This window comes from Hesperophylax consimilis, chromosome 7, assembly GCF_061612785.1.
Source record: "Hesperophylax consimilis isolate HC1 chromosome 7, BYU_Hcon_1.0, whole genome shotgun sequence".
NCBI lineage: Eukaryota > Metazoa > Arthropoda > Insecta > Trichoptera > Limnephilidae > Hesperophylax > Hesperophylax consimilis.
In genome coordinates, this window is record NC_142842.1 from 12,909,124 (window position 1) to 12,923,370 (window position 14,247).

Below are 14,247 nucleotides of genomic sequence, written 5' to 3' on the forward strand. Positions count from 1 at the left end.
TAGACCTCCTGACCCTGAGTCCATTTCTAATATTGCAGACGTCAACGATTCTGATGATTCCCAAGCTTCTGTAACCATTCCTTCCCGAAAACGACGACCTCCGCTTTGCCTTAATGTACCTCCTAAAATTAAATCTCTTTCACAAACAAACGAATCCCCAATCTCTCATGGAAGTTATAATGATACCATTCCTACAGAAGCAAAAGCCATTGAGCTTATGTATTCTATTTCATCTTCAGCTCCATTTATTGTTAATGTCCAAAGGACTGAACAGGGGAAAATAATTCATCCCCTGGATTTCGGTAAATTTATTTTTAGCTCAAAACTCAATAACCTCGGTATTATAAATGGATCAATAAAACCGGAAGGTCGATACAAACTATCCATAGAATTTAAATCCGCCACATTAGCTAATGATTTTGTTAAAAAAATAGGTTCTCTTTCAAATAATAAATTTAAATCTTTCATATCTACTTTCAATTTAACCAGAATGGGCAGAGTAAGAGGTATCCCAACCGATCTATCAGAAACAGGAATAGTAGACGCTCTTAATGACTCTCAATTAACTCCAAAAGTTTTAAAAGCACGTCGTTTGAATTTCAAGGATACTTCCACCGGCACCACTATATGGAAACCTTCCCAATCCGTTGTTATCACTTTTGAAGGTCAAACATTACCATCCCGTGTATTTATTTATTATAACGCTCTTCCCGTTGAAGTATACAGATTCCCGACGATCCAATGTTTCAACTGTTGCCGTTTTGGCCATTCAAAACCTATTTGTCGTTCCCCTCCTCGTTGCTTCCATTGCGGGGAGGATCATCTCTTTGAACAGTGTCAAAATACAACGAATAACCCTATTTGTATTAATTGTAAGGGCAACCATACTGCTGTTAGTGTGGCCTGTCCAGAGTTATCTAGACAGAGAAATATCAAACAGTCAATGGCTGCAGACAACATTTCCTACTTTCAGGCTTCTAAATTATTCTCTCCTACGAAAAAATTTTTTGCAGAGATAACGTCTAACGCTTCTATCTTTCATTTTTCTTCCCCTAAATCCCCTCTATCATCCTCCCACAAAGAAACAATTTTCAAACCGATAAAATCTAATCCAAAATTTATTCCTTCTTTCGATAAAAAACTACATAATGATCTTTTACTTAACCCGAATGGGAATAGTAAATCCCAGGCTCCCAATGGGACTGCCTTAAAAAACTGTTCCACTTCCGATATCTTACCTAAAGTCATGATTGAAAATTCTTCTTTTATTCAAACTTTAATTACCCTATTAATTACGATCCTTTCAAATAACAATAAAGTACCGTCCAACGCTGCCGATTATATGAAATCTTTACTCTCTAGCCTTCCCGATGTATCCGCAACTGAGCAAAATACTTCAATGGAATAGTAGAAGTCTATTCGCCAACAAAATTGATCTTGTACAGTTACTTGATGAACATAATATTTCAGTTGCTGCCATCTCCGAAACGTGGTTAAAACCCTCATACCAATTTAAGATTCCTGGATATCATTGTCTAAGACATGATAGACTGGATGGCAAAGGTGGCACTGCTCTTATTATACATAATTCTATCCCTTTTAAACAAATTATTTTCAACACTCTCCCCAATAATTTTCAGATAGTAGCAGCTGTTGTATCTGATATTACATTACTATCAATATATATCCCTCCCTCTACAATTTTTGGTCAAAACGAATGGTCAACATTTATATCCCAGATTCATCCCCCGTATATGATACTTGGGGACTTCAATGCTCATTCTCCTTCTTGGGGCAGTGAGTTAACAAACCTTTCTGGCCATAATCTATTAGAATTTATGGATACCTATAATTTATGTATTCTAAATGATGGATCTCCAACTCGTTTCACTGCCCCTCAACATCGGAAAAGTGCAGTCGATTTATCTCTTTGCTCATCTTCGGTGATTCCCATATATTCTTGGAACATTCTTAAAGATCCACTTTCCAGTGACCATTTTCCTATAATAATCACCTTCCACCATCTATCTTCCACGCATTCCTTTTCGATAAACAATAGTTTTAAATTTAAAACGAAAGACGCGAATTGGAGAAATTTTTCTTCAGAATTAGACTCCATTGTTCAAGCATCTAAGTCTTCCCTTGTCAACACTAGTTTACAATGTGAATTATTTCCTAACATGATAATAAAAGCTGCAGAAAAAACACTTAAAAAACGTAATGTAAACATTAAGATAAAACATTCCACCCCATGGTGGGATGAAGAATGCACTAGTGTCGTTAAATCCAGGAGAGAAGCAATTTCCATTTTCCGTAAATGTATGTCTTTCGAAATTTTTTTTTTTTTTTTTTTGGTTTTAGGCATTTCACCCTGAAAAGAGTGCTTTGTGCCGGTAACAGTTAAAGTGGATAAAAAAAAAATCGGTTAATCTATTGGGAGAATAATAAAACAAATTAAACATTGGACTCATTTAGATCGCTAAAACAAATTAAATGTTGAATTCATTCAGGTTAATAAACTTACATAAAGCTGTATGAACACGAGAATTGTTAAGAGATAAAAGGTATGAAATGTTAAGGGGGGACTGGTGTGTGATTTTAATAAGACGGCGGTATATGTTCTTGAAAGATGAATGATTTTTACAGTTAAAGAAAACGTGGTCGAGGGTTTCCTCTTCCACACCGCACTGGCAGACCGGATCATCCAAAACTCTAATTCTAGCCAAGTGGGATGCAATCGAACAGTGACCGATTCTCATTCTCGAAATACATGAAATGAATCGTTTTGACAGTTTTTTACCGTGAAACCATGGCTTAGCAGGGATATGGTTTTGAATTCCAGCATAGAAAGATCCAGTTCTTATTTTGGAGACTGCCCAATTTTCTTCCCAGGCACGAGTCATGTTGGATTTAAGAATCGGGAAGACATCGGAGATAGGGATTCTAAAATTAAGTGGGATAGTTCCGGAATCTGAACCAGATTTGGCGAGAGAATCGGCCATCTCATTACCCTCTATACCCAAATGGGCAGGGACCCAGGCCAATATCGTCTCAAACCCAGATTCACTTAGAGAATTGAGAAGATTTTTTATTTTACATATAATATTGTCTTCCGGATAACATAGAATATTTGACATAATTTTAGTTAGAGCACTTAGCGAATCAGTACATAGTAAGGCTCGATGAATGTTGAGAACCTGGATTTGATTTAGCGCTTGTTCAATTGCAAAGCATTCAGCTGTAAATATGGAAACTTCTTTCGGTAATTTATAAGTGAGATTGATGTTGAATTCTGGACTATATATCGATGCTCCACATCTTTTATTTTCAAATTTGGAACCATCAGTGTAAAGGATGGAAAATCCAGGGAATTTTGAAGCCACAATGCTTTCAAAACAGTCATCCACATTATGAAATTTATTTGGGGAAGATAAAATATTCTTCCGAAAGTCTGATGTTATTGTGTTCGGCATAAAAGTGATTGCCTTAAATGGAATATTGTATATAGGGAGATTGGGAACTTCTTGAAGATATTGGAGGGAAGATGACAGAGAATTATAGAGATGAAAACTTTTAATTAGGAGAGGAAAACATTTTTTTTCACTCAATCTTTTGTTAGACTTCAAATTAACACTTAGCAGATTGAGACTTTGTTTAATAGGATGATGTGATAACGATAAAGCCTTGAAAATATATTTATTGGCAAGGAATTGCCTTCTGAAATATAATGGAGGCTCTCCACATTCCACCTGAAGCGCATTAATTGGAGAAGACTTCATAGCTCCAATAATCATTCTGAGGGCTTTTGATTGAATTCTTTCCATTTTCTTATCTAAATATTTAGGGAGGGGGTCAAAAAGGAATGTGCCGTAATCCAAGTGGCTCCGAACTAGGGAATTATACATTAATTTAAGAGTGGTAGGATGAGATCCCCACCACACTCTGGAAACTGCTCGCATCATATTAAGTCCCTTTTCACACTTTGTAGAAATTATCTGAATGTGTGGAAGCCAAGAAAGTTTATGGTTCAAAAGGAGACCAAGGAATTTGATTTGAGTAGCGGTTTGTAGAGGCACATTATCAAAAGAGATTGAGAAGTGGGGAATTTTTCTTTTGCGCGTGAAAGCCACGACCCTTGTTTTAGATGCCGCCAGATTCATCCCATTTATTGACAACCAGCTTTTAATATATTGTAAAGCCAAATTCATTTCCTTAGCTGCCAGAATGATATTTTTATGTAACAAATATATAAGGATATCATCCGCAAAGTAAAGTCGCTTGATAGAAAAAGGAATTACTGAGTCTAGGTCGCTTATATAAATATTAAACAACAGAGGACTGATAACAGAACCCTGGGGTAAACCTCTCCATAGTTTGCGCCTTAAGCATTTAGAGGAAGACTCAATAATAATAGACCTATCTGTGAGCAAATTAATAATAAATTGGACTAATTTCGGGGGGATTTGTTTTTTAATTAGCTTTTCTTTCAAAACATTCAGTAAAACATCATCGTAAGCTGATGAAAGGTCAAGGAATGTGGCCAATGTATAAGAATTTAGGGATTGAGAAACTCGGATATCAGTTGTGAACAAACTTAAATTATCCATTGTAGATTTCTTTTTCCGAAAACCATACTGATTTGGTGAGATAATATCCTGACTTTCAACAAACCACTCTAGTCTGTTTTTTATCAAACGCTCCGCTACTTTCATCAAACATTGTGAAAGGGCAATAGGTCGATAAGACGAAATTTCAGATGGATTTTTTCCAGGTTTTAAAATGGGAATGATGTTTTGAGTTTTCCAAACATCCGGAATTAGTCCTGTTTCAAACATATTATTAATAAGAGATAAGAAATATTCAACCGCCATATCAGAAAATGATTTAATGAAACTATAAAATATTCCATCGGGACCCGGAGCAGAGTCAAAAAGGGCTCTTATCACTCGTTTCATCTCATCAATGGAGAAAGGAGCATCTAGCCAGTTAGAGCGAGATGGATACGGCTTGATAGAAGGCATTTCTTCACATCCGGCAACTGATGGGGGGGCTATTTTATCCGCAAATCCTATAAGACTTTCTTCTGATATATGTTTGATTCTTGGCGGAGAATACGATGATCCAAATTTTTTTAAGCTAGACCAAACTGAAGACTGGGGAGTTTCCGGAGACAGGTTCTCACAGAACTTCCGCCATCCAGCGCGCTTCTTATTTTTCAAAATTCGTTTGGTTTCTGCCTGGGCTTTTTTAACTGATAAAAAATTTTCTAGTGACATACACTTACGAAAAGAGGAAATTGCTATTTTTCGAGAGTTGACGGAGCGAGTGCATTCCTCGTCCCACCACGGAGTAGAGTGTTTTATTTTAATGTTCGCATTGCGTTTCGGGATGGATTTTTCTGCTGCATTTATAACCATAGAAGGAAACGTCTCACATTGCATTCTGATGTCTCCCGGGGACGATTTTGTTAAATTAATAAGGTTATCTAGTTCAGAAGAGAAAGTGCTCCAATTCGCATCTTTCGTTCTAAATTTGAGATTATTTTTAACTGGGGGGGAATAAGTGTTAAATTGATGGTGGAAGCGGATTATAATTGGGAAATGATCACTAGAGAGGGGATCGTTTAGGATGTCCCAAGAGCATTTAGATGCTAACGAATACGAACAAAGAGATATATCAACAGCACTTTTCCGTTGATGAGGGGGGGTGAATCTGGTTGGAGATCCGTCATTTAAAAAACATAGATTATGGGTATCAATAAAATCTAAAAGATTGCGGCCAGAACAATTTGTTATTTCGCTACCCCAAGAAGGGGAATGTGCATTAAAATCTCCAAGGATCATATAAGGGGAACAAATCTGGGTTAAGATTGGTGCCCATTCATTTTCAATAAAAGTCGTAGAGGGAGGAATATATATTGACAATATTGTGATATCAGATAAGACAGCTGCTATTATCTGGATATCGTCGGAGGGAGTATGAATATTAATTTCTTTAAAAGGGATAGAATTATGGATTATCAGAGCCGAGCCGCCTTTACCATCCGGTCTGTCGTGTCTGAGACAATAATAACCTGGAATTCTTAAGTGAAAGGAGGGTTTTAACCACGTTTCAGAAATGGCGGCTACTGAAACGTCGTGTTCGTCGAGTAATTGAATTAGGTCAGATTTGTTAGCGAAGAGGCTTCTACTGTTCCACTGAAGGATTTTGTTCAGTTTCGAAGCCATTGGGGAGGCAAGATAATAAAGATTTAATGTAATCGGCAGCGTTGGACGGTACAGTATTGTTGTTTGTAAGGATAGAAATTAAAAGCGTAATTAAAGTGTGTATAAAAGAATTATTATTCATTATTTCGGGGAGAGCAGGAGGGGAAGAATTACCATTAATGGCACACCCATTGGGCGTCTGGGATTTGGCATTCCCATTCGGGCTGGCCAAAATATTATTCATTTGTTTTTTATCAAGGTAAGGTGTATATTTTGGGTTGGGTTTGACTGGCTTGAGAATGGTTTCTCTGTGAGAAGATGACGTTGAATTTAAAAAGGTGGTTGTTTGGAAAGGAGCTGAGGACGATGTCATCTCTGCGAATGATTTTTTCGCAGGAGAGATTAACTTTGAGGCCTGGAAGTACGAAATGTTGTCGGTAGCCATTTTATGTTTTATGTTCTTCTGTCTTGTTAATTCCGGACAGGCTAGACTGACCGCAGTATGTGCACCCGAACAGTTAATGCAAATGGGATCATTGGAAGATTTCGGACATTGATCAAATGGGTGACCTTCTCCGCAATAGTAACAACGTGGGGGGGAGCGGCATACGGATTTCGAATGTCCGAACCGGCAGCAGTTGAAACATTGAATTGTTGGAAATTTATAAACTTCGACGGGAAGCGAGGTATAATAAATGAACACACGAGACGGTAGGGATTGTCCCTCAAATGTAACAACAACAGACTGGGAAGGTTTCCAGATCGTGTTTCCGTCAGTAGAATCCTTGTAGTTCAGTCGACGTACTTTTAATACTTTCGGGGTTCCGTGAGAATTATTCAAACCATCAACAATTTCAGCCTCTGGGATCCCCGCGGGAATTCCTCGCACAAGACCCATTCTCGAAAGGTTAAATGTAGGGATGAACGATTTATATTTATGATTTGAGAGCGAGTCAATTTTTTTTACAAATCCATTTGCGGAAGCGGCAGTGTTAAACTCGATAGATAATTTATATCGCCCTTCCGGTTTAATTGAACCGTTAACAATACCAAGGTTATTATTTTTTGAATCAAATACGAATTTTCCAAAATCTAAAGGATGAATAAGTTTTCCCTGTTCAGTTCTCTGAACATAACTGTAAAAACTTAACGGTAAATGGACCGGAAGCTGAAGCAGGATAAAGTAATTCAGTACTTTTTGCATTATCGCTAGTTAAAGTACTTGGCTGGATGTTACTATTGGTGTTAAGGTCGTTAGGGGTCGAGGTTTGTTGAATCGGCGGTATAGATTTAACTTTCGATGGAATGTGAAGGCTATGCGATGGTCGCCGTTTACGAGATGGGAGCGTAATAGAAACCTGGCTCGTATTAGATTCCGAATCAGAAAAATCCAATATCGACCCTGGGTCGGGAGGTCTATCTTCATCTTCCTCCATTATATATAAAAAACTTAACTTTTAAAAATTAAACTAAAAAAATAATACGCAGTCTATTTCATTGACTGTACAAACAAAAACGGATTAGCCGTAAGCAGGAATGCAAACAAATAGGTAAACGATAAACAATATTAAATAAAATGTAACAATAATCTCTTATCTGTACGCAGCGCAGGAACGGGCGAACGGCACTTAACAATAGTAAGGTACACACAACCACTGTTGACCGCGGCTCGAATCGGACCCTTTCGAAAATTACCTTTCTGTGAAACGCGCCCAGGCAGAAGCGAAACGCGTTTTGAAAAACAAAAAGCGGTCTGGATGGCGAAAATTCTGTGAACGCTTGTCTCCTGAATCTCCCCAGTCATCCGTATGGTCCAATTTAAAAAAAATTGGTTCGTCATATACTCCCCAGCGTTCCAAACATATTTGGTTTTGCTGATAAGATAGCTCCTCCGTCAGTTGCCAGATGTGAGGAAATGCCTTCCTTTATTTCTTATCCATCTCACTCTAGCTGGCTGGACTCTTCTTTCTCAGTAAGTGAATTAAATCGAGTAATCAATTCCCTTCCAGACTCTTCTCCTGGCCCTGATGGAATCTTATATAGTTTCATTAAAGCATTCTCAGATATGTCGGTTGAATATTTTTTATCCCTAATTAATTACATGTTCGAAACAGGATTTATACCGGAAGTCTGGAAAGTTCAAAAAATCCTTCCGATTTTAAAACCAGGCAAAAATCCATCTGAAATCTCATCCTATCGTCCTATTGCTCTTTCGTCATGTTTAATGAAAGTAGCAGAACACTTGATAAAGAACAGATTGGAATGGTTTGTTGAAAATAACAGAATTATCTCTCCTAATCAATATGGCTTCCGGAAAAAGAAATCAACCATAGATAATTTAAGTGTGTTAACAACAGACATCCGTATATCTCAGTCCCTTAATTCTTGCACTCTGGCCACATTTCTTGATCTTTCGTCAGCTTACGACGATGTATTAATTAACATTTTGAAAGAAAAATTAATTAAAATAAAAATTCCCTTAAAACAAGTTCAATTTATTATTAATTTAGTAACAGACAGATCCATTATTATCCACTTTTCCTCAAAAACGATAAATCGCAAACTATGGAGGGGGTTACCTCAGGGGTCCGTAATCAGTCCATTATTATTTAATATATATATAAGTGATTTAGACAATGTAATTCCTTCATCTATCAAGCGAATTTATTTTGCTGATGATTTCCTTATTTATTTATCACACAAAAATCTATCGCGTGCTGCGAAGGAATTGAATTTGGCTTTACATAATATTAAAGTTTGGTTGTTGACTAATGGGATGAATTTAGCTACGTCTAAAACCAAAGTAGTGGCTTTTACGCGCAAAAGGAAAATACCCCCCTTTTCTGTCTGCTTTGATAATGTCCCTCTTCAAATCGTTAAGCAAATTAAATTTCTTGGACTACTTTTGGATCATAAACTTTCCTGGCTCCCGCATATTCAGAACATTTCGGCTAAGTGTGAAAAGGGGCTAAATATTATGCGAGCTGTTTCCAGAGTGTGGTGGGGATCTCATCCTACTACTCTTAAATTAATGTATGGTGCTCTAGTGCGAAGCCATTTGGATTATGGAACATTTCTTTTCGATCCTCTTCCTAAATATTTGGACAAAAAACTTGAAAGAATTCAGTCGAAAGCGCTCAGAATAATTATTGGAGCGATGAAATCTTCTCCAATTAATTCTCTCCAGGTAGAATGTGTTGATCCCCCCTTAATTTTGAGGAGACAATTCCTGGCTGATAAATATATTTTTAAATCTTTTTCTGTATCGCGTCACCCTTTAGAACAAAGCCTTGATTATTTGTTCAGTAACAATAACGAAAAAAGATCGACAGATAAAAATCGACTTCCTCTCCTTCTAAAAAGTTTTCTTTCATTCAAATCTCTGTCCTCTTCCCTCCAAAATCTACAAAAAGATCCTATCCTTCCTATTTTCACTATCCCATTTGATTCTATCAATTATATCCCCAACATTATAACTTCAGACTTCCGAACTGATATTTTAACCTCATCTAATCAAAATGTTGAGGAAAAATTTAAAAACATTACATCTTCTAAGTTTCCAGAATTTTCACTCATTTACACAGATGGTTCTAAGTCTGATAACAAAGATTGTGGAGCTGCGGTACACATTCCCGAATTCGATTTGTCTTATAAATTGCCTAAAGAAGTTTCTATATTTACTGCAGAATGCTTCGCAATTGAACAGGCTTTGAGTCAAATCCAGCTTTTCAATATTCAACGAGCCTTACTGTGCACTGACTCACTAAGCGCAGTGTTGAAAATTTCCTCAAATATCCATAAACCAGAAGACTATATTATTTATAATATCAGAAACACCCTTAAATCTTTAAATTAATTAAATTTCGAGTCAATATTGGTTTGGGTCCCTGGCCATTTGGGAATTGAGGGTAACGAGAAAGCCGATTCTCTAGCTAAACTTGGAACAATTTCTGGCTCTAATCCTTTAGATTTTAGAATTCCTATCTCTGACGTCATCCCAATTCTTAAATCCAACATGATTCGCTCCTGGGAAGAAAATTGGTCTAATACGAAAACCCGAACTGGTGCTTTTTATGCTGGAATACAAAATCATATACCAAGTAAACCTTGGTTCCACGGCAAGAAAAAATCCAAAAGATTTATTTCCTGTATCTCGAGAATGAGAATTGGTCATTGCTCCATTGCATCCCATTTGTTTAAAATCCGGGTCCTAGATAGTCCACTCTGCCAGTGCGGCATGGAAAATGAGACTCTTGATCATGTTTTCTTTAATTGTAAAAATCATTCATCTTTCAAAGGCATTTATCGTTTACTTATAAAAATCACCCACCAATCTCCCCTTAGTATTCCTTATTTACTTTCTCTCAACAATTCTCGCATTTTCTCAGTTCTATACAAGTTCATAGACTTGAATGACTTCAATATTTGAGATTTCCTATTCCCGTATAGATTTCCCATAAAATTATAACCATCTCCCCTAACTTTAACGGCACATAGCACTCTTTTTAGGGTGAATTGCCTAATACAAAAAAAAAAAAAAATTCTAATAATACTTAAAGATATTTTGACTCCCCGAGTCACCCAAATTATTAGTATGGAAACACATTACTTTAACGACCTTTATTCAAATTTAAACAATACAATAATTATTACTCGGAAATCAATAATGGCATAGGTAATTTATTTTTTATTGATAAATCAGAATATTTTTTTTATAAAATATGATTTGGTAATGTGAGCCTCACCCGTGCGCCTCTTTTACAATTTCATGCTACAAATTATGTAGGTAAATTAATATTTTTCAAAAGTTTAGGAAATGGTAGGATAGTAAGGTAGATTTTCAAATAAAACTTTTTTTTCACACTAGGATTTATTAGTGATAAACCAATACAGCAAATAATATGTAATTAGTCAAATTCGAAAATTTTAATATACTTGACATTTATATTATAAATAATTTAACCCTCTAAAACTAAGCAAAGGAAAAAGCGGATTATTTTTAATATTGTCAACTGACAAAATGCAGACATTGATTATAATAAAAGCCTAGAATTGAATGGTTACCAAAGCAATTTAACAGGTATAATTTTTTTCAAAAGTGGTTTAAAAAGAAAAAAATAATGTCCACAGTGAAGAAATCTGGCAATTTTTAATTCCTACTTTCTAAATTCTAGTAAAATTATTCTTCAGCGGATACACATATTTTAAGGTTGAAACACACATCATACTATTCTAAAAGCGAATATAATTTTATTAAAACAGAATGTTAATATTTATTACTTATATAAGAAAAAATGCGAACGCCGCCTGCGAAATGTTATTCTTTCGACATTAAATTCCCCAACCAAAAATTCTAAAATAATTTGTGTACAAACAATTCCAATTTTAATATGACAAAGACTGCCAAAAAGAGAGTAACACTTTTTAATCAATTAGAAGAAAAACTCTGGCCGATTACAAGTGTAACTGGTCTTTCATTGTTGACCTCGTAAGAAACTAATGGTATGTTGACCTTGTAAACAAACGGCGAGATGTTGACCTTTTAAGCAAATGGCGAGATATTGTGTTTGTTAACTGCTTACCAGTGTAACTGCTATTACATTGTTATCATCGTAAGCAACTAACGGTGAGATGTTGCATCCCTGAACTGCTTACCAGTTCAACAGTGTAACTGCTCTTACAATGTTGACCTAGTAAGCAACTAACGGTGAGATGTCGCATCTATTAACTGTTTACCAGTAGTTCAACAGTATAACTGCTCTTACATTGTTGACTTTGTAAGCAACTAACGGCGAGATGTTGCATCTATCAACTGCTTACCAGTTCAACAGTGTAACTGCTCTTACATTGTTGACCTCGTAAGCAACTAACGGTGAGATGTCGCATCTATGAACTGTTTACCAGTAGTTCAACAGTATAACTGCTCTTACATTGTTGACTTTGTAAGCAACTAACGGAGAGATGTTGCATCTATCAACTGCTTATCAGTTCAACAGTGTAACTGCTCTTACATTGTTGACCTCGTAAGCAACTAACGGTGAGATGTGGCATCTATCAACTGCTTACCAGTTCAACAGTGTAACTGCTCTTACATTGTTGACCTCGTAAGCAACTAACGTTGCGATGTTGCTTCTATTAACTGCTTAGCAGTTCAACAGTGTAACTGCTCTTATATTGCTGATCTCGTAATCAACTAATGGTAACACATTGTGCCTGTTACTGCTTACCAGTTCAACATTGTAGCTGTTCTTATATTATATTAACATTTGTTCTTAAAAGGTTTTAGCCGAAGTCGGTATGTTGCTCCAGTCAGCATAAAAGTGAGGTTACATGGCTCGGTAGCAGTGGTAAAGGGTGTGCAGCGCGAAGAACAGAAGCACGAGCAGCAGGGGCGGCGGCGTTCCGTGGCGCTAGCGACGCAGGCAGGCTAGTACGAAGTCGCGTGGCGGGCGGGGCAGCGAGGCCAGCACGCCTGCTGCGTCGGCCCACTCCTCTAGCGAGGCGCATGGCAGCAGCTGTTCGCTCAACGTGGCGAGCGCGCGTTCCGCACTGCGGTGCACAGCCTCGTCACCGTGGCGGATGGCCTCCGCCAGCTTTACGGGCCACTGCTCCACTGTGCAGGGGGGCACATGCTGAAAAGATAAATAAAAAGCTAAAGAGATGGCGCCACTTTAGTTCAAAGTTTTGTACAGTTTATTCCAGCAGGTATTCTTTACCTAACCTGGCGTAGGGGATAGACCTACAATATTTTTAGTGCATTACTCATTGTTGAAGGTACAAGTAGCCATTATTAAGGACTGTTAAATAATACCACTATGTATTTGTTTTTAAAACACATAGATTTAATAATGAACAAGTTGAAGAAGTATCAAGACAATATAATATAGTCACCTTGAACATGTCATCGTAGAGCAGTTGTATCAGAGAGAAAAATATCAGGTAGGGCTTGTAGTCCTCATAGGGGCGGATCTCGCGCTGCTCCGCTGTCAACGAGGAGACGGCGCTGGCCGGTGACACGGCACGTGCATGTGCCAGCGCCACCACGCGCTGTAAGTGCTCCACGCGGTGCTCCTGCCACCTGCAACCCAACAACAAACAAACAAGCGTTAGCCATGGGTACTAAAACACCTCTTGGCTAGAGAAGTAGAAGAAAGCAATAAACAAGGCCTGATACTACCGATCTACAAGCTAATGGTGATTGACAGAGCAAAAAGTAAGAATGCTCTCACGGGCTTAATCCTTTTGGACTATATACATATTTGAAAATACATAGATTTTCAAAATTATTTCCATGCTAATAAGAATAAGAATTGGCAGTTTTCTGGCAATACTGGCTTTGCACACAATTTTTTTCTGACGATTCTAGTTACTCATTCAGGCGGTAGCCATGTTTATATTTTGACAAGTGATGTTTTGTGTTTGACCTCGATTTACACACCGTGTAAATTGTTTTTTGAAGGTACATATGTTTTCATTTCAAATAATAACAGAACTTGAACGGAACGTAAACTTTGATGAATTGTTAAAATTTGTGAAACAATCTATCCTCAGATGAAACTCTTGATTGACTGAAATTATTCATATTTGTGAATATCTGTATCTGAAAAGGAAAAACACACTCAAAGTGATGCTGGGGAGGAATGCTTGGGACAACACGGACAGCCAGGTGCACTAGTTAACCAAAAAGACTGAAATAGTTCAACTGTCTGTCCACAATGTATCGAGATACTTTGATTTTAGTCACTGGCAAAGTGTAACGCAAGAGAAGCTGATGCGGGGTCACAAGGGTAGAAAGAAAAAGAGGGGTGGTTACTTGTGTGGCGGCTGCAGCAGAAGACACATGACCAGGTAGTACAGGGCCCCCTCTGCCTCATGAGCCGACTCCAGCTGGCGCTCCAGGGTCCAGTCCAGATACGAGTGTAGGCTGGACAGAGCTCGCCCCGCCACTCGTGTGCTAAACCAAACAACATTCAAAATATGCTAACAAATCTTCTTCAACAGTATCATAGGATGGGTAACATTCAGTTTAGTTATGCTTAGT

General features: G+C 37.4%; 1 protein-coding gene across 2 annotated transcripts in view; it reads right to left on the reverse strand.

Moving 5' to 3' along the window:
* Positions 1–11,122: 11,122 nt before the first annotated feature.
* Positions 11,123–14,247, reverse strand: part of poe (E3 ubiquitin-protein ligase-like protein poe) — a 133,893-nt gene continuing 130,768 nt past the window's right edge. The window contains exons 88-90 of one of the 2 annotated variants that reach the window (XM_089633226.1): positions 14,020–14,160; positions 13,098–13,284; positions 11,123–12,838 (exon numbers count right to left, since the gene is read on the reverse strand). In XM_089633226.1, coding sequence (XP_089489352.1) covers positions 12,617–12,838; positions 13,098–13,284; positions 14,020–14,160 — 550 coding nt within the window. In that variant the 3' untranslated portion in view covers positions 11,123–12,616. The remainder of the gene's footprint in view (positions 12,839–13,097; positions 13,285–14,019; positions 14,161–14,247) is intronic. The other variant, XM_089633227.1, reaches the window with a different exon arrangement.